General features: G+C 43.8%; 1 protein-coding gene across 2 annotated transcripts in view; it reads right to left on the minus strand.

The window, feature by feature from the left end:
* Nucleotides 1-25,125, minus strand: part of odad2 (outer dynein arm docking complex subunit 2) — a 569,164-nt gene that overhangs the window by 154,255 nt on the left and 389,784 nt on the right. For both annotated transcript variants that reach the window (XM_068014153.1, XM_068014146.1), the window contains exon 16: nt 14,208-14,450. In XM_068014153.1, coding sequence (XP_067870254.1) covers nt 14,208-14,450 — 243 coding nt within the window. The remainder of the gene's footprint in view (nt 1-14,207; nt 14,451-25,125) is intronic.

Raw genomic sequence — 25,125 nt, forward strand, 5'->3', positions numbered from 1 at the left:
TAGTGCTAGAAAACTGGCAGATAGCTAATGTTATATTTATATTTAAGAAGGGAGATAGAACATCTTCCAAAATTCTATAGATTCTGGAATGGTTCCTGCAGACTGGAAGGTAGCAAATGTCACCCCACTATTTAAGAAGGGAGGGAGAGAGAAAACAGGGAACTACAGTCCTGTTAGCCTTACATCGGTACTAGGGAAAATGCTAGAATCTATTCTAAAGGATGTGATAAATGGACTCTTGGATAATAATGATCTGATTGGGTACAGTCAACATGGATTTACGAATGGGAAATTATGTTTGACGAACCTGTTGGAGGATTTTTTTTTTGAGGATGTTACTAATACAATTGATAAAGGGGAGTCAGTGGACATAGTATACGTATACTTGGATTTTCAGTAGGCTTTTGATAAAGTCCCCCACAGGAGGTTGGTTAGTAAAATTAAAGCACATGGGATAGGAGGTAATATACAGGCATGGATTAAGGATTGGTTAACAGGCAGAAGACAGAGAGTAGGAATAAATGGGTCATTCTCACATTGGCAGGCTGTGACTAGTGGGATACCGCAAGGATCAGTACTTGGGCCCCAGCTATTCACAACATATATCAATGATTTGGATGTGGGGACCAAATGTAATATTTCCAAGTTCGCGGTTGAGCCAAAACTAGGTGGGAATGTGTGTTGTGAGGTAGATGCATAGTGGCTTCAAGGGGATTTGGACATACTTAATGAGTGGGCAAGAACATGGCAGATGGAATATAATGTGGAAAAATGAGAGTTTTTCCACTTTGGTATTAGGAACAGATGTGCAGAGTATTTCTTAAATGGTAAGAGATTAGAAAGCATAGATGTACAAAGGGACCTCAGTGTCGTCATCAATAAGTCGCTGAAAACATGCAGGTGTAGCAAGCAATTAAGAAGGCTCGTGGTATGTTAGCCTTTATCACAAGAGGATTGGAGTACAGGAGTAGTGAAATCTTTCTTCAATTGTATAGAACCTGGTTAGACCGCACCTTGGATTACTGTGTGCAGTTTTGGTCCCCTTACCTTAGGAAGGATATTATTGTCATAGAGGGAGCGCAATGAAGATTCACCAGACTTGTTCTCGGGATGGTGGGACGGTCCTATGAAGAGAGATTGGGGAAACTGGGTCTGTATTCTCTCGAGTTTTGAAGATCTCATTGAAAACTACAAAATACTTAAAGGGATAGACAGGGTAGATGCAGCTAAAATGCTTCCCCTGGTTGGGGAGTCTAGAACAGGGGACACAATTTCAAAATAAGGGGGAAGCCACTTAGGATCGAGATGAGGAGAAATTACTCAGAGGGTTGTGAATCTTTGGAATTCTCTACTCCGAGGGCTGTGGAAGCTCAGTCATTGAGTATGCTTAAAGCAGAGATTGACAGATTTCTAAATACCAATGACATAAAGAGATATGGGGATAGTGTGGGCAAAGGCATTGAAGTGGATCAGCCATGATCGTATTGAATGGCAGAGCAGGCTCGATGGGCTGAATAGCAACAGGTGGGAAGTGGTGCTCCATAAGGATCAGTGCTGGGACCACTGCTTTTCACAATTTACATCAACCATTTAGACTTTGGAATCAGAAACACAGGGCGCAAGTTTACTGGCCCCTGGGTGACAGGAACAGAGGCAGGGTGGTCCAGTAAAATGCCAGGGAAGTTTCCCAGCAGCAAGAATGGCACTGGCTCGGCTGCCTTCTGAACCAAAGCAGGCAGCCAATTTGAACGGTTAGGGGCGATTTTCCTGGGTTGCTGGCATTTTGCCAATAACAGAGCGGCCCCCTGCCGCATGGGGAGGCCGCCAGCTGCCTGCAGGCGGGCAAACAGACAAATTGGGAGCATGAGTAGGCCACTCAGCCCCTCGAGCCTGCTCCATCATTCAATAAGATCATGACTGATCTGATTGTAACCTCAACTCCATATTCCTGCCTACTCCCAATAACCTTCCACCTCCTTGCTCATGAAGAATCTATCTACCTCTGCCTTAAAAATATTCAAAGACTATGCTTCCTGCGCCTTATGAGGAAGAGGGTTCCAAAGACTTATGACCCTCTGAGACAAAACATTTCTCCTCATCTCTGTCTTAAATGGGCGCCCCCTTATTTTTAAACAGTACCCTTAGTTCTAGATGCCCCCACAAGAGGAAACATCCTTTGCACAGCCACCCTGTCAAGACCCCCCAGAATCTTATAGAAAAATAGGAGCAGGAGTAGGCCATTCGGCCCTTCGTGCCTGCACCGCCATTCAATAAGATCATAGCTGATCATCCAAACTCAGCACCCTGTTCCCGCTTTCTCCCCATATCCCTTATAGAGTCATAGAGTTATACAGCACAGAAACATGCCCTTCGGCCCATCGTGTCTGTGCCGGCCATCAAGCACCTAACTATTCCAATCCTTTAGCCCCAAGAACTATATCTAACTCTTTCTTGAATATATTTAATGATTTGGCCTCAACTGCTTTCTGTGATAGAGAATTCCACAGGTTCACCACTCTCTGGGTGAAGACATCCCTCCTCTTCTCAGTGCTAAATGGCTTAACCCTTATCCTTAGACTGTGACCCCTGGTCCTAGACTCCCCCGCCATCGGGAACATCCTTCCTGCACCTAGTCTGTCCAGTCCTGTTAGAAATTTGTAGGTTTCTATGAAATCTCCTCTCATTCTTCTAAATTCTAGCAAATTAAAGCCTAATCTCTCTTCATACGTCAGTCCTGCCATCCCAGGAATCAGTCTGGTGAACCTTCTTTGCACTCCCTCCATAGCAAGAACATCCTTCCTCAGATAAGGAGACCAAAACTGCACACAATACTCCAGATGTGGTCTCACCAAGGCCTTGTATAATTGCAGCAAGACATCCTTGCTCCTGTACTCGAATCCTCTTGCTATGAAGGCCAACATACCATTTGCCTTCTTAACTGCCTGCTGCACCTGCATGCTTACTTTCAGCAACTGGTGCACAAGGACACCCAGGTCTCGCTGCACCTCCCCCTTTCCCAATCGAACACTGTTCAGATAATAATCTGCCTTTCTGTTTTTGCCACCAAAGTGGATAACCTCACATTTATCCACATTATACTGCATCTGCCATGTATCTGCCCACTCACTCAACCTGTCCAAATCACACTGGAGCTTCTCTGCATCCTCCTCACAGCTCACACTCCCACCCAGCTTTGTGTCGTCTGCAAACTTGGATAGATTACATTTAATTCCCTCATCTATATCATTAATATATATTGTGAATAGCTGGGGTCCTAGCACTGACCCCTGCGGTATCCCACTAGTCACTGCCTGCCACTCGGAAAAAGACCCGTTTTTTCCCACTCTGTGTTTCCTGTCTGCCAACCAGTTCTGTATCCATGTCAGTACCTTACCCCCAATCCCATGTGCTTTAATTTTTCACGCTAATCTCTTATGGTGGACCTTATCGAAAGCCTTCTGAAAGTCCAAATACACCACATCCACTGGTTCTCGCTTATCTTTCTACTAGTTACATCCTCAAAAAATTCCAGTAGATTTGTCAAGTATGATTTCCCTTTCGTACATCTGTGTTGACTTTGTCTGATCCTGTCATTGTTTTCCAAGTGCTCTGCTATTACATCTTTTATAATGCATTTTCTCCACTACTGTTGTCAGGCTAACCCAGTCTATAATTCCCTGTTTTCTCTCTATCTCCTTTTTTAAATAGTGGGGTCACATTAGCTACCCTCCAATCTGTTGGAACTGTTCCAGAGTCTATAGAATTTTGAAAAATGACCAGCAATGCATCTACTATTTCTAGGGCCACTTCCTTAAGTACTCTGGGATGTAGATTATCAGGCCCTGGGGATTTATCGGCTTTCAATCCCATCAATTTCCCTAACACCATTTCCCTACTAATTGCTGTACCTGCATACTAACCTTTTGGGATTCATGCACTAGGACACACAGATCCCTCTGCATCTCAGATCTCTGCAATCTCTCACCATTTAGATAATATGCTTCTTTTTTTATTCTTCCTGCCAAAATGGATAATTTCACCTTTTCCCACATTATAGTCCATTTCCCTACTAATACTCCTTTTCACTAGACCCTAAGTTTGCCACATTTCTAGGAGGTAATGTGTGTCCTCTTTTGTGAAGACAGAACCAAAGTATGTATTTAATTGGTCTGCCATTTCTTTGTTCCCCACTATAAATTCCCCCGTTTCTGACTGCAAGGGACCCACATTTGTCTTCACTAATTTTTTCTCTTCACATGTCGATAAAAACTGACTGTAAAAGCTTCTATGTTCTCTGCAAACTTACTCTCATACCCTATTTTCCCCTTCTTAAGCAATCCCTTTGTCCTCCTTTGCTGTCTAAACTGCTCCCAATCCTCATGTTTGCTGCTTGTTCTGGCCATTTTATATTTCTCCTCCTTGGATCGAATACTATCCTTAATTTCTTTTGTAAGCCACGGTTGAGCCACCCTTCCGGTTTTATTTTCGCGCCGGACAGGAATGAACAATTGTTGTAATTCATCCATGCGCTCTTTAAATGCTAGCCATTGCCTATCCACTGTCAACCCTTTAAATAACGTTCCCCAATCTATCATAGCCAACTCGCCCCTCAAACCTTCATAGTTTCCTTTATTTAGATTCAGGGCCCTAGTATCGGAATCAACTCTCTCACTCTCCATCTTAATGAAGAATTCTATCATGTTATGGTCACTCTTCCCCAAGGGACCCCGCACAACAAGACTTTTAACTAATCCTTTCTCATTACACAATTCCCAATCTAGGATGGCCTGTTCTCTAGTTGGTTCCTCAATGTATTGGTCCAAAAAACCATCACGTACGCACTCCTGGAATTCCACCTCTACAGTATTATTGCTGATTTGGCTTGCCCAATCTATACGCAGATTAACGTCACCCATAATTACAGTTGTACCCTTATTGCATGTGTCTCTAATTTCCTGTTTAATTCCATCCTCTACACCACCACTGCTGTTTGGGGGTCTATACACAACCCCCACCAATGTTTTCTGCCCCTTGTTGTTTCTTAGCTCCACCCAGACAGATTCCACATCAGAATTCTCTGAGCTAACATCCTTCTTCACTATTGTACTGATTTTCCCTTTTACTAACAATGCTACGCCACCTCCTTTCCCTTTTTGCCTGTCCTTCCTAAATATTGAATACCCTTGGATGTTCAGTTCCCATCCTTGGTCACCCTGCAGCCACGTCTCCATAATCCCAACTATATCATATCAATTTACATCTATTTGCGCGGTTAATTTGCCTACCTCATTGCGAATACTCTGCGCATTGAGACACAATGCCTTTAGGCTTGCCTTTTTAACATTCTTAGTCATCTTAGCATTATTTAGCACTATGGCCCTATTTGTTACTTGCCCTTGATTTCTATGCCTTCCACTTTTGCCTTTTGTTTCCTGTCTTTCGTTTCTATCCTTGTTTCCTTCTCCTCAGTCTCCCCGCTCAGGTTCCCATCCCCCTGGGGATGATTCAATCAAGTCGCCTCTTACTCTTCTAAATTCCTGTGGATACAAGATTAGCCTATCCAGTCTTTCCACATAAGACAGCCTGCCCATTCCAGGTATTAGTCTAGTAAACCTTCTCTGAACTGCTTCCAAGGCATTTACATCCTTCCTTAAATAAGGAGACCAATACTGTACACGGTACTCCAGATGTGTTCTCACCAATGCCCTGTATAGCTGAAACATAACCTCCCTACTTTTGTATTCAATTCCCCTCACAATAAATGACAATATTCTAGTAGCTTTCTTAATTACTTGCTGTACCTGCATACTAACCTTTTGGGATTCATGCACTAGGACACACAGATCCCTCTGCATCTCAGATCTCTGCAATCTCTCACCATTTAGATAATATGCTTCTTTTTTTTATTCTTCCTGCCAAAATGGATAATTTCACCTTTTCCCACATTATAGTCCATTTGCCAGATCTTTGCCCACTCACTTAACCTATCTATCTACCTTTGTAGCCTCCTTATTTCCTCTTCATACCCTACTTTCCTACCTATCTTTGTAAACCTATCTTAGTGACCATACCTTTGGTCCACTTCATTCAAGTCATTTATATAAATTGTAAAAAGTTGAGGCCCCAGCACTGATCCCTGTGGCACACCACCCGTTACATCTTGCCAATCAGAAAATGACCCATTTATGCCTACTCTCTGTTTCCTGTTAGCTAGCCAATCTTCTATCTATACCAAAATTTTACCCCTACACCATGAGCTTTTATTTTCTGCAATAACCTTTGATGTGGCACTTTATCAAATGCCTTCTGGAAATCAAGTACAGTACATCCACCGGTTCCCCTTCATCCACAGCACATGTTATTTCTTCAAAGAACAGCGACTTCCCGGGCGGGGCCATCGGAGCCGGAAGAGGGATTTTCCCTCTGTTTTCCGGGCCTGCCTGCTTGGCCCACACAAAAAAGTATTCAATGCTCACTCTTCTGAGGGAGCATCAAAATGGAGGCGCCTTCGCATTCTCCTTGCTGCCTTAGCAGCGGCCACTACTCTCAGTGGCGCTGCCGAAGCTCCAGAATTGCTGGCCCTCTTATTGGGCCAGCAGTGTGGAAGGCCCGCCCAGCACCCTTAATTGGCCAACTCCCCGCATGCCGGCTCTTAATTGCCTCCTTCTGGCAAAATCGCTAGGGAAGTCCTACTTCCCGCCTCAGTATGACAGCTACCCGAAAACCACCCAAATGTTGGGAAACCAACACTTCGACAAAATCACACCTACAATTTCTAAATTTGCAGATGACACCAAATTGGGGGGGAATCGTCAATATTGAGGAGGACTCCACAAATTACAAGAAGCTATTTGTGAACTTGCAGAATGGACTTATGATTGGCAAATGAATTTCAACATAGATAAATGACATCAAGGCAACATTTGACCGGGGGTGGCATCAAGGAACCAGAGCAAAATTGAAGTCAACGGGAATCGGGGAAAACTCTTCACTAGTCAGAGTCATACCGGACACAAAGGAAGATGGTTGTGGTCGTTGGAGGCCAATCATCACATCCACATACATCGCTGTCGGAGTTCCTCAGGGTAGTGTCCTCGGCCCAATTATTTTCAGCTGCTTCATGACGTTAGAAGTGGAGATGTGCACTAATGATTGCATAGTGTTCAGTACCATTTGCAATTCCTCAGATACTGAAGCAGTCTGCTCATGGGCATCAAGACTTGGACAACATTCAGGCTTGGGCTGATAAGTGGCAGGTAACATTCTTGCCACGTAAGTGTCAGAGAGAATCTAACCATCTCCTCTTGATGTTCAACAGCATCACCATTGCTGAATTCCCCCACTATCAACTTCCTGGGGGTTACCATTGACCAGAAACCTAACTGGGCCAGCCATATAAATACATGTGACTACATGAGCAAGTCAGAGGCTGGGAATTCTGCACCTCCTGACTCCCTAAAACCTGTTCACTATCTACAAAGCACAAGAGCGTGATGGAATACACTCCACTTGCCTCGATGAGTGCAGCTCCAACACTCAAGAAGCTTGACACTATCCAGGACAAAGCAGCCAGCTTTACTGGCACCCCATTTGCCACATGAAACATTCACTCCCTCCACCACTGACACACAGTGAAAGCAGTGTGTAGCATATACAAGATGCACTGCAGCAACTCACCAAGGCTCCTTCGACAGCACCTTCCAAACCTGTGGTCTCTACCACCTAGAAGGACAAGGGCAGCGGATGCATGGGAACATCACCACCTGCAAGTTCCCCTCCAAGCCAAGCACCATCCTGACTTGGAACTATATTGCCGTTCTTTCACTGTCGCTGGGTCAGAAACCTGGAACTCCCCCTCTAAAAGGACAGCATTGATACCGACTTATGTATGACAAACTACTCTTGTAGATGAACCATTTTTTCAACAAAAATCAGAACTATTTTGTTTACATTCCCTTGAGACAAAACTTTAAAATGTTTCTTTCAAGACTTCTAAAAATATCATTCCAGGTGTATTAATTCTCATCATCTTTGATTTTTTTTTAGACTACAGTTTCAGGTTAACACAAAGTTCCTTTAGAGAAAGTGCCAAAAACGAAATGAACAGTCAGACAAATATGGTCTGGGACTTTTTAAAAAATTCATTCATGGAATGTGGGCGACGCTGGGTAGGCAGCATTTATTGCCCATCCCTAATTGCCCTTCAGAAGGTGGTGGTGAGCTGCCTTCTTGAACTGCTGCAGTCCATCTGGGATAGGTACACCAACAGTGCTGTTAGGAAGGGAGTTCCAGGATTTTGACCCAGCAACAGTGAAGGACAGCGATATAGCTCCAAGTCAGGATGGTGTGTGGCTTGGAGGGGAACTTGCAGGTTGTGGTGTTCCCATGCATCTGTTGCCCTTGTCCTTCTAGGTGGTAGAGGTCACGGGTTTGGAAGGTGCTGTCTAAGGAGCCTTGGTGCATTGAAAAGAATAAGTTCATTAGCGATAGTCAGCACGGTTTTGTGACGGGTAGGTCGTGCCTCACAAACCTTATTGAGTTTTTTGAGAAGGTAACCAAACAGGTGGATGAGGGTAAAGCAGTGGATGTGGTGTATATGGATTTCAGTAAGGCGTTTGATAAGGTTCCCCATGGTAGGCTATTGCAGAAAATACAGAAGTATGGGGTTGAAGGTGATTTAGAGCTTTGGATCAGAAATTGGCTAGCTGAAAGAAGACAGAGGGTGGTGGTTGATGGCAAATGTTCATCCTGGAGTTTAGTTACTAGTGGTGTACCGCAAGGATCTGTTTTGGGGCCACTGCTGTTTGTCATTTTTATAAATGACCTGGAAGAGGGTGTAGAAGGGTGGGTTAGTAAATTTGCGGATGACACTAAGGTCGGTGGAGTTGTGGATAGTGCCGAAGGATGTTGTAGGGTACAGAGGGACATAGATAGGCTGCAGAGCTGGGCTGAGAGATGGCAAATGGAGTTCAATGCGGAAAAGTGCGAGGTGATTCACTTTGGAAGGAGTAACAGGAATGCAGAGTACTGGGCTAATGGGAAGATTCTTGTTAGTGTAGATGAACAGAGAGATCTTGGTGTCCAGGTGCATAAATCCCTGAAGGTTGCTACCCAGGTTAATAGGGCTGTTAAGAAGGCATATGGTGTGTTAGCTTTTATTAGTAGAGGGATCGAGATTCGGAGCCACGATGTCATGCTGCAGCTGTACAAAACTCTGGTGAGACCGCACCTGGAGTATTGCGTGCAGTTCTGGTCACCGCATTATAGGAAGGATGTGGAAGCTATGGAAAGGGTGCAGAGGAGATTTACTAGGATGTTGCCTGGTACGGAGGGAAGGTCTTACGAGGAAAGGCTGAGGGACTTGAGGTTGTTTTCGTTGGAGAGAAGGAGGAGGAGAGGTGACTTAATAGAGACATATAAGATAATCAGAGGGTTAGATAGGGTGGATAGTGAGAGTCTTTTTCCTCGGATGGTGATGGCAAACACGAGGGGACATAGCTTTAAGTTGAGGGGTGATAGATATAGGACAGATGTCAGAAGTAGTTTCTTTACTCAGAGAGTAGTAGGGGCGTGGAACGCCCTGCCTGCAACAGTAGTAGACTCGCCAACTTTAAGGGCATTTAAGTGGTCATTGGATAGACATATGGATGAAAATGGAATAGTGTAGGTCAGATGGTTTCACAGGTCGGCGCAACATCGAGGGCCGAAGGGCCTGTACTGCGCTGTAATGTTCTAATTCTAATTCTGTGCATCTTGTAGATGGTGCACACTGCTGCCACTGTGCATCAGTGCTGGAGTGAATGAATGTTGAAGATGATGGATGGGATGCCAATCAAGCTGACTGCTTTGTCCTGGATGGTGTCGAGCTTCTTGAGTGTTGTTGGAGCTGCACCCATCAAGGCAAGTGGAAAATTATGGACAAGGAGGAAGATATATGCTTAGAGGCGCAGGGCAAGGCTAGGATACTTAATGAGTACTTTGTGTCAACGTTTACTAAGAGGAACCTGACAAAATATCGGTAGAAGAGGAGAGAGTAGAAGTGAGGTGGAAATTGATGGGCAGGACATATTGGAAAGACTGGCTATGTTTCGAGTGGATAGGTCGCCTGGTCTCCGTGGCCTGCATACTAGTTGCTGAAGGAAAGTCTTTGCCATAATCTTCCAATATTTCCTAGATACAGGGGAGGTGCCTGAGGATTGGAGAGTGTGTTACGAGTGCTTCCATTTTTTTTGTTAAATTTTGAGGACTTAAAACTGAAAGGGATTCCATAGGTACTGGACTTTGTTTTTTTTTTTAAAAAGGTCATCAGAAGATCTTTTGGACTTGGTAAACTACCCTTACTGGAAGTCACTTGTCTTCAGATAAGTACCCAGTGGGGACTCTTTGACCTGGGAAAGATGTTTACAGAGAAGTGACAGGTCAAGATTTATCAGGGTCAGGAGGCTTGACTCTTGAGATATTGTTTTTGGTTTCCCATTGAACAGTCAGTTGGGGTATAAACAGTGTTTTGAAAAGGAGTTAAAAAATCAACCTGCCATGGACAAAACCCCAATTCAACCTTTTCCAGATCTTTGAAAAGCCTGCCATTTTTCCATCTCTTTGAGAAGCTCTTAGATACAAGTGTAAGAAATCGAGAAATTGATACTGCATTCCTCCTGAAAAGCCTGCTTGAAACCCCTGTTGCTGCATTTCTCTTGAAATGCCGGAAAAGCATGCCAGATAATCCTCGACCTGCTTGAACAAATTGCTCCAGAAAAGGATCCCAGTGACCTGTCACCATATACCCAGCCACCAGACAAAAAAAAAGGGGACATCCAACATATTTCCATATTTTCTCTTTTTTCTTCAAGAATTAGCAAGTATTTGACCAAAGTTTTTTTTGTGTGTGTTTTTTGTAACAGAGCTCTAAAGAGAAAATCTCTATTTTTTTGGTTAACAGGTGCGTGTGTGTGTGAGTGGCTAAGGTAAAAAAGGAACTTCCATATTTCAATCTGTGTGTTAATGCTTTGCTTCGTTACTGGTTAAGTCTTGTTTTATAATACACTGATAATTTTGTTGTTTATGAAAGAAACCTGGTTGGTGTATATGATTGACCTCACCGGTATCTGGGTAAACATTTAAATATACATTGTGACCTGTGCACTCCTCCTGTCACGGTCGTAACAAGTGGCAAATGTGATATCCTTATTTGAGAAACAGTAGGATGATATTCCTAGTAACTATAGGCTGGTCAGTTTAACATCAGTGGTGGGTAAGCTTTTAGAAACAATAATCAGGGGAAAAAAAAAATCAACAAGCACTTGGAGGGGTTTAAGTTAATTAGGGAAAGCCAGCACAGATTTGTAAAACGCAGCTCGTGCTTAACTAATCTAATCTGCGGCACAGTGGTTAGCACCGCAGCCTCACAGCTCCAGGGACCCGGGTTCGATTCTGGGTACTGCCTGTGCGGAGTTTGCAAGTTCTCCCTGTAACCGCGTGGGTTTTCGCCGGGTGCTCCGGTTTCCTCCCACAGCCAAAGACTTGCAGGTGATAGGTAAATTGGCCGTTGAAAATTGCCCCTAGCGTAGGTAGGTGGTAGGGAATATGGGATTACTGTAGGGCTAGTATAAATGGGTGGTTGTTGGTCGGCACAGACTCGGTGGGCCGAAGGGCCTGTTTCAGTGCTGTATCTCTAAATAAATAATTGATTTTTTTAATGAAGTAACAGACAGTTGATGAAGAGAATGGATGTTATCTATATGGATTTTAAGAAAGTCTTTGACAAAGTACCACACAGAAGACTGGTTAACAAAATAGAGACTCATGGAATAGGAGGGTCAGTGTCAGCTTGGATAATAAATTGGCTTAAGGACAGAAAACAGTGAGTCACGGTAAATGGTTGTTATTCAGACTGGAGGATTGGAGATAGTGGCGTTCCCCAAGGGTCACTGCTAGAACCACTGCCTTTTTTGATATACATAAATGACTTGGATATTGGAATACAGAGTAATATTTCAAAATTTTTCCAATGATACAAAACTTGGAGGTGCGGCAGATAGTGAGGATGATACCAATTGACTGCAACAGGACATAGGCTAGCAGAATGGGCGGACAAGTGGCAGATGGAATTTAATACAGAGAAATGTGAGGTAATGCATTTTGGCAAAAGGGAAAGGGAGAGGCAATATAAACCAAATGGCACAGTTCTAAAGAGTATACAGGGACAGAGGGACCTATGCAAAGATCTTTGAAGGTGGTAGGACATATTGAAAGACTAGTTAGCCAAAGCATATGGAATCTTGAGCTTCATAAATAGAGGTATTGAGTACAAAAGCTGGGAAGTTATGCTGACTCTATGACAGTTACATTTGGAGTCCCTCAAGAATCTATCCTTAGCTCCTTCTACATGCTGTCCATCGCCAACATCATCCGCAAACACATCAGATTCCACTTGTAGATGACACCCAGCTCTACCTCACTACCATCTCACGACCACTCAACTGTCTTATTTATTACACTGCTTATCTGACATCCAGTACTGGATAAACAGCAATATCCTCTTACTAAATATTGGGAACAGCCAAGTCATTAACTTTGGTCCCCACCACAAACTCTGTTCTCTAGTCACTGACTCCATCTCTCACCCTGAGAACTGTGTGAGGCTGAACCAGACTGTACACAACCTTGGTGTCGTATTTAACCTCAAGTTAAGTTTCCAACCACACATCGGACTCCATTGCCAAGACCACCTTCTTCCACCTCCATAACATTGCCTGACTCTTGTCCTTGCCTCAACGTATCTGCTGCTGAAACCCTCATCCATGCCCTTGTTATCTCTAGCCCTGACAATTCCAATGCTCTCCCAGATGGCACCCGTCTTGCACCTTACATAAACTTGGGTTCATCCAAAGCTCTGCTGCCCATATCCTAATTTGCATCAAGTCCCATTCACCCATCACCCCATGCTCACAGACCTACACTGGTTCCAGTCTGGCAGCGCCTCAACTTTAAAATTCTCCTCCTTGTTTTCAAATCCCTCCATGCTTTACCCCTCCCCAAGTCTGTATACTTCTTCAGCCCTATAAATCAACAGGATCTCTGGATTCCAATTCTGGCCTCTTGTGAATCCTTGATTTTAATCGCTATACCTTTGGCAGCTATGCCTTCGGCTGTCGAGGCCCTAAGCTTTGGAATGCTCTCCCTGCATTTCTACCTTTCTCTCTTTCTTTAAAACCTACCTCTTTAACCAAACTTTTGGTCATTGTTCCAATATCTCCTTATCTGGCTCAATGCCAAATTTTGTTTGATAAATCTCCCATGAGACGCCTTGGGTCATTTCACTAGGTTAAAAGGTGCTATATAGTTTAGTTTAGTTTAGAGATACAGCACTGAAACAGGCCCTTCGGCCCACCGAGTCTGTGCCGACCATCAACCACCCATTTATACTAATCCTACACTAATCCCATATTCCTACCACATCCTCACCTGTCCCTATATTTCCCTACCACCTATCTATACTAGTGGCAATTTATAATGGCCAATTTACCTACCAACCTGCAAGTCTTTTGGCTTGTGGGAGGAAACCGGAGCACCCGGAGAAAACCCACGCAGTCACAGGGAGAACTTGCAAACTCCCCACAAGCAGTACCCAGAATTGAACCCGGGTCGCTGGAGCTGTGAGGCAAAAATCCAAGTTTTTGTTACTGAATGCAGAAACTTCTTGCTGCCGAGCCTTCCACTTCCCAAGCCCCAATCTGCGTCCCTTCCCTATTGTCACGATTCAACCCCTCCCATCAGGTACCGATCTTTGCCTCTTTCCCTCTCTCCCAATTGCCCTATTCCAAGCCCAAATCTTTTCCGATGACCAGCTACTCTTGACTGCAGTCTTCTACCACTGACTTTCCTGCCCATCAGCCGGCTAGACTGTCAATCTGCCCGGCTGCTGGTCGAGAAATAACAAGATCAAAAATAATGAGGTGCTGCCAGTAAATTCGGCAGCACCTCCGTGTTTCTGGTATTTTCGGGCTTGCTGCATCATCTCAGTCCCTTGCTGCTTCCAGAGCCAAAATGACAGAGAAGGACAAACAGAAAGACAAAGAGAGAAAAAGAATTATAGAAGCGGAATCAAAAGCAGAGGAGGTTACATGGAGTAAGAGACATTTGTTTTTATTGCTTTCCATACTGACAGAGAAGTTCAACCAATAATAAAATATATAAAAAATACGTACGACATATTTTCAGGATCAACAGCACATTCTCCCACTGCTTTGGTGACGTTTACAAGAAGAGCATGATTAGTTCCAGTTAGAAGACTGACCAACGGATCGATTCCTCCAGACCTCCTGATAGCGCCCCGAATAACCTGGTCTCGTGCTAGTTGTCCCAATGCTCCTACGACATTAATAAGGACTTCCTCCGGTTGACCAACCAGTAGATTAATCAGAGTTTCCACAATTCTTAAGTGTTTGAACCTTTAAGAAAAAGTAAATTAAAAATTCCTCATCAGAATATTTTAAAAATCTACAGGTGCACAGGACGTTGTCTGAATATTTGCAATCGTATATTTACAAGCAGAAGATTGTGGGCTAATTCCATAATCTGCTAAATGGTAACTGTGTGTTGCCACTTTCAACAATAATTTAGAGGCATACTACTGTGCATAAATATTACGACGAATATATATGGTATGAATTCCCATTGAAATTGATCTGCATTCAGAATAGCAAGACAAAGATGTTTTAGACATTAATTTTGGACAAAAATGATATCCAGCTCATCTGAAGATGTAGTTAATCAAATTATATCTCAATATTTAATCATCCAAGTAGACACTGCCCTTCAAAATATGATTCATTGTGAAGTGCTTAGAAACTGTTTGACATGAAAGATATTATAAAATTGCAAGTATTATTAAATAGACAATTTTATTATCAGAGTAATCTTGAGACAAGCAATACTGAAAGTTATGCATTTGACTGGTATGTTGTTTTCGTGTGGTGGGTGATCCCAAAACTTTGTTCAATGATCCCCTCCAATCCCTTACAACAGTTATTGCATATTACACAATAGCTTTCTGAAAATGATGGTAATATTTCACAATAAAGGTCTCCAGACCAGCATTCTGAAGAATGAAGTAATAAATCAAGATAACTGCATCCTTTTGCTTCAACGGCATACACTGAATTTTAAAATTAAAATTGTTCTTTATTTTATTTGTTTTTTTCAAATAAATAGTTATTCTTTCACTAACTATTCCCACTTTGTATCTGTTGCTCATAGCCAAGATGCTTACTCATTTACATTATACTAGAAGATGGCACAAGTAATTTCTGCAGGCCCCCTCCCGATCTATTGCCATAACTTTGGCAGAAACTCCAGAAACTAGGGAACCTCCAAAGGATTTCTACCCCCAGTATACAAAATTCACCCGCAGGGGTGGAGGGATAGATTAGGCCCTTAATTTTGACCAGCTAGTTTTTGAGATACTGCTTCCTGAATTCTGACACTGTAACAGGCTGTTTTCCACCACAATTCTGCAAATAGATATATTACTATATTTTTGATCTCCACCCATCCCAAATGATCAAAATAGGTCACACTCCCCCAGCTAACACTACAGTACTATACTAATTGGTACCAGAATGCTGTTGGCTGTTAACTTACAGTCATGATCCAGTAATCAAATGTAAAATACACTGCCATGAAGCTGGCATCCACCAGGACCCAAATACTTACTTAAAATTAGTAACTGGAACAGATAAGAGTTGTATCTTCTAATCAATGCTTTCAAGATCCCCTCTTGAGCTGTGCAAAACCATAATACTGCACTTGGGAAACTCTCTGCCATATCCCACTGGTTCAGTTTACTTGCAATTAAAAACTTATTGCATTAAATATTGCTGATACAATTTGTCCAAATTATCTAAACAAATGCTGCATGCAGAGATGTATGTACTGAGACTGCTTGGACTAAAAATTCGCTTGCCCCAGTTTTTGGGCGTGGGGGTCAGATTTGCGATCTGCCCTCACCCATTCCCGTTGAGGCAGGAAAACTTTGTGCTGCCTCCTCATTTGAATGATTTCAGTGTGCAGCCCAGCACGACCTGCGCTTCTGGCTAGCTGCATGATCAACAGGGGGCCTAACAGTGTGCAAGGCTAGCACATGTTCCAGCTAGCCTCCAGCTCTTAAAGGCAGTCTGTCCCTCTTAAATAGAAGCAAGCATTGAATGAAAGGAGGCTGAAGTTGACTGACACTATTGCAATTAGAGAGAAGGGAAATGGAGCACCAGGGAGACAGGACTCCATGGTTCACAGCAGTGCTGGAGACCTTAATCATGGAGGTGAACAGGAAGAGAGGTACCTTGGGCTGAATTTTCTGGCCCAGCTTGGGTCAGGAATGGAGGCATATGGGGCCCAAAAATACTGGTGCTGGCCGGCCTCTTGGTTTCCTGACCCTGTACCTGCGGTTGGCCATTTTTGCTGAGGTGGGTTCAAGGCTGGCAGGGCTACCTGCCCCACTTGGCAGGCAGCCAATTAGGTTCATTAAGAGCCTTGTTAAGCACAGTTAAAGGAGGCCAACTGGGATTTTCCAGGCGGCCTCCAGTTTCCCAACATGACGGAGGTAGTTTAACTGCCTGGAGGCAGGCACCCAGCGGTAGGCTGGGGGGGTGCCAGCATTCCTGGCAGGCCTCGAGCCCCTCCCTGCCTGCCTGGGTGCGGGAGCAGACAAAGGCCACCCTGTAGAGGGTCTCTCCCCACAACTGTGCTGGCCTGACTGTTGAATCTGTTTTTCAAGTAAAGATTTTAAAAGGTTAGTGAGAGGGCACCTCCATGTTGAAGCACCCTCTCAGTTACCATTCATTGTAGACTGCTGCTCCTATCAAGCTGGAAGAACTCTGATTGGCCCTCCATCTTCGAGGACCCACTTGCCATCCTTATTTGGACAGGGAACCTGCTTCCCTGTCAATTAAAGGGGTGCTTTTGTAAAAATCCCAAAGAGTGACTGTTTCACCCCGGGGACGGGTTTGGGATCTGGAAACAGTCCCTATTCCTGTTTCCCGCACTCGAAGTGAAAATTCAGCCCTTTGCTTTTGCAGGGGGCCAGGAGGTCCTTAACATCACGTCCCCCCAAAGGGAATGGGAACAGGTAACCAGGAAAGTCAACTCCCGGTTTTGGCCCCGAGGACCTGATAGCCATGCTGGAAGAAGTTTATTGACCTTACCCAGATGGTCAAGGTCAGTGAATGCATCTTCAAAGAACATCTCATACCTACTGCACCTCCAACCTCTCACATTGCTTAATGCACTACATTCCATTACTCACCTATCAGCAATACCTAGCATTCAGGACTCAGGACTAATATTCAGATATTCCAGCTCACCTTCACACAGCTTCCAATGATGCCATTATCACACCCATCTCTCACTGCTTCCACATACCTCCAGCCATTCAGCTATAGCAGGCACATCAACCAAACACAGTGCCACACAATCACTGACATTGTTCCCTTTGTCTCATGGCACACGGTGGGACGCAATAGATGGGAGCAGAGCAGAGTGGCGGGGGAAAAGCGCACCTTCATCCCCTGAGCCCGGTGTAGAAGGTGGTACTGCAAATCATGGGGCCTGCTGTGACAGAGACCATATCACCTGGTGTCATCAAGAGCATTTAGTATGATGTATGTTATTACATTACGCCCCTTCCAAACTCCCACCTCACCCTCAGACTATAGGTGGCAAAATCTTCTGCCCTCCCTTTATGGATGTACAAGCTCACTACCAGACCACCAAAAACACACCACAGCAGAAGCCATAAGTACCTCATCTGCAAGTTGGATGCCTGTCCCTTTAAATAGTGCTGATGAGATGGGGAGGTCATTGTGCAGCTGAACGCACATTCAAGTGACAGGGATTAGCACAATCATTCAGTGGACATGCACAGGCCAAGTTTAAAAGACATGTGTTGTTTGGGATAGAAATGTAATACTGTATCAATATGCCTCCTGGCTTGCCACAGTCATCTGACCTCTACCATGAGGGACTCAGACTGGGGGCAGCCATTTACAGTCAGTTTCAATAAAGACTCAGTATACACCAGACTGGTGTCCTGTGAGTTCGTAATGTGTCAAATCAGCCATGATCCAACCTCTCCTCATGGGGCGTTGCATGGAACATGCCAGAAGTGGCTGGCAACGTGGTCCATGCCATTTTATTCCTTCAGGGCTTCAGTCGCACCAACACTGGGGGTGCTATAGATCCCAATTTTGAATCCTTGTTCCAAATTATATTGGTTGTATTCTAGAATCCATGGCTAATTTTTAAAACTTAGTCACCAGCATAGTTAAAACGATAACTACCGTTTTAATGCTTCTGTTGATTTTCATAGAAGTTTAGGTATAGGAGGAGACTACTCATCCTATTGTGCCTACACTTGGTACAATCTTATTTCTCAGGAATCTATGTCTAGTTCAGTCTTTCTGATCAATGCCAGGGTCCCTTTGATTCAAAATCCTTCCTTTGACAGATTTGGCATGCCATCCTGCCCACCCTCTCTGATTGGTTGGGAACCCAAATGCAGGACTCTAATGCCATAGCTCAGTTAAAGAGCTCCAGCAGGTCTGCTGCAGATCTCAAAGGGTTCCGAACCAATACAGGTCCCGTTGTTTTGGCTGGGACTATCAGTTCAAAATTATGCCCAAAGTCTTTCCTCAGACAATAAGCTATGTTCTTTGCCTGGCAACACTGAGACATAAAGGGGGAAAATTTCCCAGGACGTTGGAGGAGGGACTGGAGGTGGGGTGGGGGAGGCCAGGAAAATCAGGAAAAAAGCCATCAGACTGGTATCCTAACATCTTCCTGCCTCCTTCCATCTTTCCGAACAGTGGGTTGGGAGTCTTGTCGTAATATGCATGGCATTGGTGGGAAAGCAATTTAAAGATTTAAGGAGGCAATTAGCAGTAATTTGCACCTGCAATGCCTATTTGTCAACAGGGAATGGGTCACATATAGCATCTGGTACACAGCAGCTATGAGGAAGCGAGTGCACAGCGGGAAATTACTGAGGCCTGCAACAGACATGCACTCAGTACTATAAAGGGGAAAAGCGGAAAGCAAGAGGTCAGCCACAGGCAGAGCTATGCGATGACTGGAGCAGGTCATTGAGGCTGACATTAATTATAGTGGTCTTGGTATGGAAATTGCTAGAGGAGACTTTCTCAACAGGGGAGGAGAGAGATTGTGGTGAATGTGGTACACCCAGTTTATTATTTTAAATTAACCAATTGACAATTGTGAGGGTTTTTCCCCCAATATTTTCCTTCATTTCTCCTCTATTATCCAGTACTCATGTGAGGCATATTGGTATGGAGCTAAATGCTGCGCACATAGCAGAAATGTAATTACAGTTGAGATTGGAGCTACAAAGGTGTAGTTAAGGAGTTGGTAAGTGCCTTGGGATCTTTTGCTGCATTAAAGGTGCTATATAATTGCAAGTTGTTAATAAGAAAAGAATTAGAAGCAGGAGCAACCCTTAAGCGTGCTCCATCATTCAATAAGATCATGATTGAACTTCCACATGAACTTCACTTTCCTGTCCTATCCCCATATCCCTCAACTCCCTTAGTGCTCAAAAATCTATTCATTTCAGTCTTAATATACTAATTGACTGAGCATCCACAGGCCTCTGGGATAGAGAATTCCAAAGTTTCACAACGTTCTGAGTGAAGAAATTTCTCCTCAACTCAGTCCTAAATGACTGGCTCCTTATCTTGAGATGACTCCTAGTTCTAGACTCCCAGTAGTATAAGGACCTGAAAAGGTTAATGCTGGAGACAGTGAGAGTAACCCCTCCCTCTGTAGCGATGATCATGTAATGGTCACATAATAATGGGCTTTGGAAGAAGAGAGTAGCAGCATGAAGGATGCTAGCTAGAGAGGCTTGTGGAGAGTGTAAATAGAAATGCGTAAATAATAAGTTATTAGTTTACCTTATCTAGACTCCAAGACTTTATCAACAATGCCTTAGCTATGCTACAACTACAACAACAACACACAACGTGGTGTCACTGGTTAAAATTACCAGAAAGTATTGAAAACACCTTACATCGTGAAGTAGCGCTGAGGGAACAGCAGATCTCATCGGGAGACTGCAAAGAGCTCCGGAGCTGCTCCATAGTTGAAAAAGACGTGAACAGTCAGTGAGTCAGCCGTACTGGCATTCAGACTGCACCACAGAAGTGTGGTGGTTTGCAAGGAAACATCCAGATCCAGCAATCGTATTCCAAGTCACAGTGTCAGGCAAAGGTCTAGGATCGGGTGAGAGAATTCTAAAAGGGGACATTGTTGGATAATGAAACACTGGGTTGGAAAAACTGGGGGGAGAAGTCAATTTCTAGGGAAAAGGCAACTCGGGAGTTGGGCAGAGTCGGCAGTCATTACTCAATCAGACCGTGGAGAGAAAGCACAGGAAACCTCAGAAAAGTGCAGGAACACCTGGGAAGTGCGGGAAACCCCCAGAAAGACTGCAAACACCTTCATTAAAATCAAAACGATTTAAAAGGAAAGGGGAACACCTTAAAAAACCTAATAACACCTAGGAAAACAAAATGCATTCGCAATTTAAAATGCCTGAAGGCTTCCACGATCAGGAAGGACCCAATAAGGTACACAATTGGCCCTCAAGGAGTAAAAGATTCCTACGATTTAGGATAGCTTCCCAGCTGCATACAAAATCAGAACCAGAACAAGTAAATACCCTTTTATACTTCTTGGGTGCAATTGCGGATGACATGATTGTGAGGCAATAAATAAATGAGGCTTTTGATAAATTTGAGAATGTGCTACAAGCTTTCAACAAATATTTAAATTTAAACAGTAACAAAATTTTGGAAAGAGCAAAATTTAACAAGCGTGTCCAGAAGATAGGCGAATCCGTAGATTGGCTGAGGGATGTGAGTACGAAGAATTGAAGGCGGAACTGATAAGGGACCGAATAGTTGTGGGAATAGCTAATGAGTCTTTATCAGATCTCTTACAGTCGAAAGATGACCTTACACTCAAGAAGGCAATTCAGATCGTACAATAGGCAGAAGTCCGAAGACAAAATAGAGCCATTCTGCGGGCTGAAGAGAAGCCCTGGATTAGAAGAAATCCAATGACTGTACAGTTCTTGAAGCCAAAAACAGTGAGGCAATCTATAGAGAAGAAGACACACACAGGTGAAAAGGTGCTTATCACCGGAAAACCGTGCCTGCACTGCGGAGCCAGGAAGACCCACAGACAGTAGGCTAGTAAAGTGGAATGTTTCAATTGTAAAAAGACAGGCCATTGTGGAAAAATATGCCAGAACAAGACCTCTTCGCTCAAAATCGCAAGGCAAAAGACCTTCAGACAAAGGGCAGTGAATGAAGATCATGAACTTGCAGCAGAAAAGGAACCAGGAGATTTCTTAGAAGACATTAATGACCAAAATCAAGGATTTTGGATGGTGGATATTTATGTAAATGGACATCGAATGAATTTCAAATTGGACAGAGGTGCGAGTGTTACAGTTCTATCAGACCAAGAGCCATTATTGATAAGATATTGCCTATAACCAGCGGACATGCAGTTACATGGTCTAGGCAGGACCCAACTGAAAGTGAAGGGCAAGGTTCAAGCAACTGTCCAATATACAGGGAGACAAATTGTGGAAACCCTATACATCTACAAAACCAAGAATTTTCCCTGTTAAACAGAAAAGTGTGCTTAGACCTACATCTGATCAAGAAGATTGATGAAGTCAAACAGCCATAGGTAAACAGCTGCTTTCAAGCAGACTACCCAAAACTTTTCTCAGGTTTAGGAAGACTGAAGATGGAGTATAGAATCACACTTAAAAAAGATGCCAGACCAGTATATTTCTTTACATCCAGAAAGATACCACACCCGTTGATGAACCAAGTTCAAGACCAGAGAACGCAACTTCATATGTTGCCTAAACAATTGCTTTCAGTTTTGGATGTCCAGGACTACAAGAGAGTAAGAAAACTCTTATAGAAGGCAACAAGCTCAAAATTACAACATTCATGCCAGAGACTTAATGAAACTGAATGAAGACCCAAGAGTATGAATACGAGACCTAGAAAGGGGAGGTACTGTAATCCACAGAGGTGAAAACTACCAGAGATGGCGTGTGGTACACACAACAGAAAGAAACATACATAGAGAAAGGAGTAACATAATCCCTATTCCCCAGAAGCAACAGTCAATCATTTATTTGGAAGAACCAAATGGTGAGGAAGAAACCCAGAGGAAACAGGATACTACAATCCTCAGTAAAAATCAACCAAATCAGTGATCAAGACTTACAAGGAAGACTACTGATCATACCAGTCAGACTAGAACAAGATCAGTGAGAGTCGTGAAACCTAACAGACTAAATCTGTGAAGTCAGAGACTTGGTGGGACAAAGGGTAGTAGGCAAAGTCAAGAATGTATATATTGTTACGAAAATGCTTCCATTTCTTTGAATTTTTTTGAGGACTTGTGTTAAAACTGAAAATATTCCATGGATATGTTTTTTTTACCAAGTTCACCGACAGGACAAAATGTTGTTCAAAAGCCACCTGTGCTGGAGATCACCTGTGTTTTGTGCTCAGAAAACAGCAGAAACTGTTGGGTGACCTGGGGAAAAATTATTACAGAGAAGCCACATGTCAAAGTTGTGGAGGTCAGGAGGTCAACTCTCTGGGGTTTGAACATTATTTTCAATTTTAGTTGTGGTGTGAACTGTTTGAAGACAGTTGGCGTTTTCCTGTCAAGGAGAAAAGAAACCACCCTGCTCACCTCCTTCTCCGCCTTTTTGAAGAAATCCGATCAAGATCCAGTGTGGGAAAAAAAAATCCCTGGTGCCATATAGCTCCTGAGAAGCTGAAAAAAAAATCCTGCAATTTATGTCTGGTCTGGTCTGGACAAAGAAGGAGGCATATGTCAGGTATAGGCAGCTGGGATCGAGTGAGTCCCTTGAGGAGTATAGGAGAGGTAGGACTACACTTAAGAAAATTAGGAGGGCGAAAAGGGGCCATGATATTTCCCTGGCAGATAAGATAAAAGAGAATCCTAAAATATTCTATAAAGTATATTAAGAGTAAAAGCGTAGCTAGGGAGAGAGTAGGTCCCGTTAAGGATCAGTGTGGCAATTTATGTGTGGAGCCACAGGAAATGGGCAAGGTCTTAAATGAATATTTCTCGTCCGTATTTACCGTGGAGAAGGTCATGGAAGCAAGTGAGTTCAAGGGAGGGAACACTGATATCCTGGAGCATATCGACATTACAAAGGAGGAGGTGTTGGAGGTTTTGAAGCGCATTAAGGTGGATAAATCCCCAGGGCCTGACCAGGTGTATCCTAGGATGCTATGGGAAGCAAGGGAGGAGATTGCTGGGGCCCTGGCAGAGATTTTTGTATCATTATTAGCCACGGATGAGGTACCGGAAGACTGGAGGATAGCTAATGTTGTGCCTTTATTTAAGAAGGGCAGCAGGGATAAGCCAGCGAATTACAGGCCAGTGAGCCTTACATCAGTAGTGGGAAAGTTATTGGAAGGGATTCTGAGAGACAGGAATTATATGCATTTGGAAAGGCATGGTCTGATTAGGGATAGGCAGCATGGCTTTGTGCATGGGAAATCATATCTCACGAATTTGATTGAGTTTTTTGAAGAGGTGACCAAGAGGATTGACGAGGGCAGGGCGATGGACGTTGTCTACATGGACTTTAGCAAGGCCTTTGACAAGGTCCCGCATGGTAGGCTGGTCCAGAAGGTTTGAACACATGGGATCCAGGGTGAGCTAGCAAATTGGATACAAAATTGGCTTGGCGATAGGAGGCAGAGGGTGGTAGTGCAGGGTTGTTTTTCAAATTGGAGGCAGGTGACCAGTGGTGTGCCGCAGGGATCGGTACTGGGCCCTCTGTTGTTTGTCATATATATTAATGACTTGGATGTGAATGTAAGGGGCATGATTAGTAAGTTTGCAGATGACACCACAATTGGTGGTATAGTGCACAGTGGAGAAGGTTGTCTAAGGTTACAACAGGATATCGATCAACTTGGAAAGTGGGCAAGGGAGTGGCAAATGGAATTTAACGCAGGCAAGTGTGAAGTGATGCATTTTGGGAAGTTAAACCAGGGCAGGACATATACAGTGAATGGCAGGGCCCCAGAGAGTGTTGTTGAGCAGAGAGACCTTGGGGTGCAAGTACATAGTTCTCTGAAAGTGGCAACACAGGTAGACAGGGTGCTGAAGGCGGCATATGGCATGCTTGCCTTCATCAGCCGAGGCATTGAGTACAGGAGTTGGGACGTCATGTTACAGTTGTACATAACGTTGGTTAAGCCGCATTTGGAGTACTGTGTGCAGTTCTGGTCGCCACTCTACAGGAAAGATGTGATTAAGCTAGAGAGGGTGCAGAAAAAATTCACAAGGATGTTGCCTGGTTTGGAGGGCTTGAGTTATAAAGAGATAATTGGATAGGCTGGGTATGTTTTCCCTTGAGCGAAGGAGGCTGAGAGGGGACATGATAGAGGTATATAAAATTATGAGAGGCATAGATAGGGTAGATAGCCAGAGTCTGTTTCCCATGGTAGGGGTGACTAAAACTAGAGGGCATAGATTTAAGGTGAGAGGGAGGAGGTTTAAAGGGGATCAAAGGGGTAAATTTTTCACACAAAGAATAATGGGTATCTGGAATGAGTTGCCAGAGGAGGTGGTGGAGGCAGGAACAGGAACAACATTTAAGAGGCATCTGGTGCTTGAATGAGCAAGGCATAGAGGGATATGGAATTAATGCAGGCAGGTGGGATTAGTATAGATAGGCATTATGGTCGGCATGGATGCGGTGGGCCGAAGGGCCTGTTTCTATGCTGTACTACTCTATGACTCTATGACTCGAATTCAAATGTGTGCTGGCAGAAAAACCTTGATGCCACATTTCTCCTAGAAAGCCTACTACAATAATTCTCGACATCTCCAGAATGGACTGCTCCTGAAACAAACCCAGTGATTCATCTCCTTATACCCAGATGCCAGACCAAAAAAGGGACAACTGACTTCCTTCCATATCTTCTTTCTTTTTTTGTCAAGAATCAGCAAGTATTTGGCCAAAGTAGT

This window comes from Heterodontus francisci, chromosome 2, assembly GCF_036365525.1.
Source record: "Heterodontus francisci isolate sHetFra1 chromosome 2, sHetFra1.hap1, whole genome shotgun sequence".
NCBI lineage: Eukaryota > Metazoa > Chordata > Chondrichthyes > Heterodontiformes > Heterodontidae > Heterodontus > Heterodontus francisci.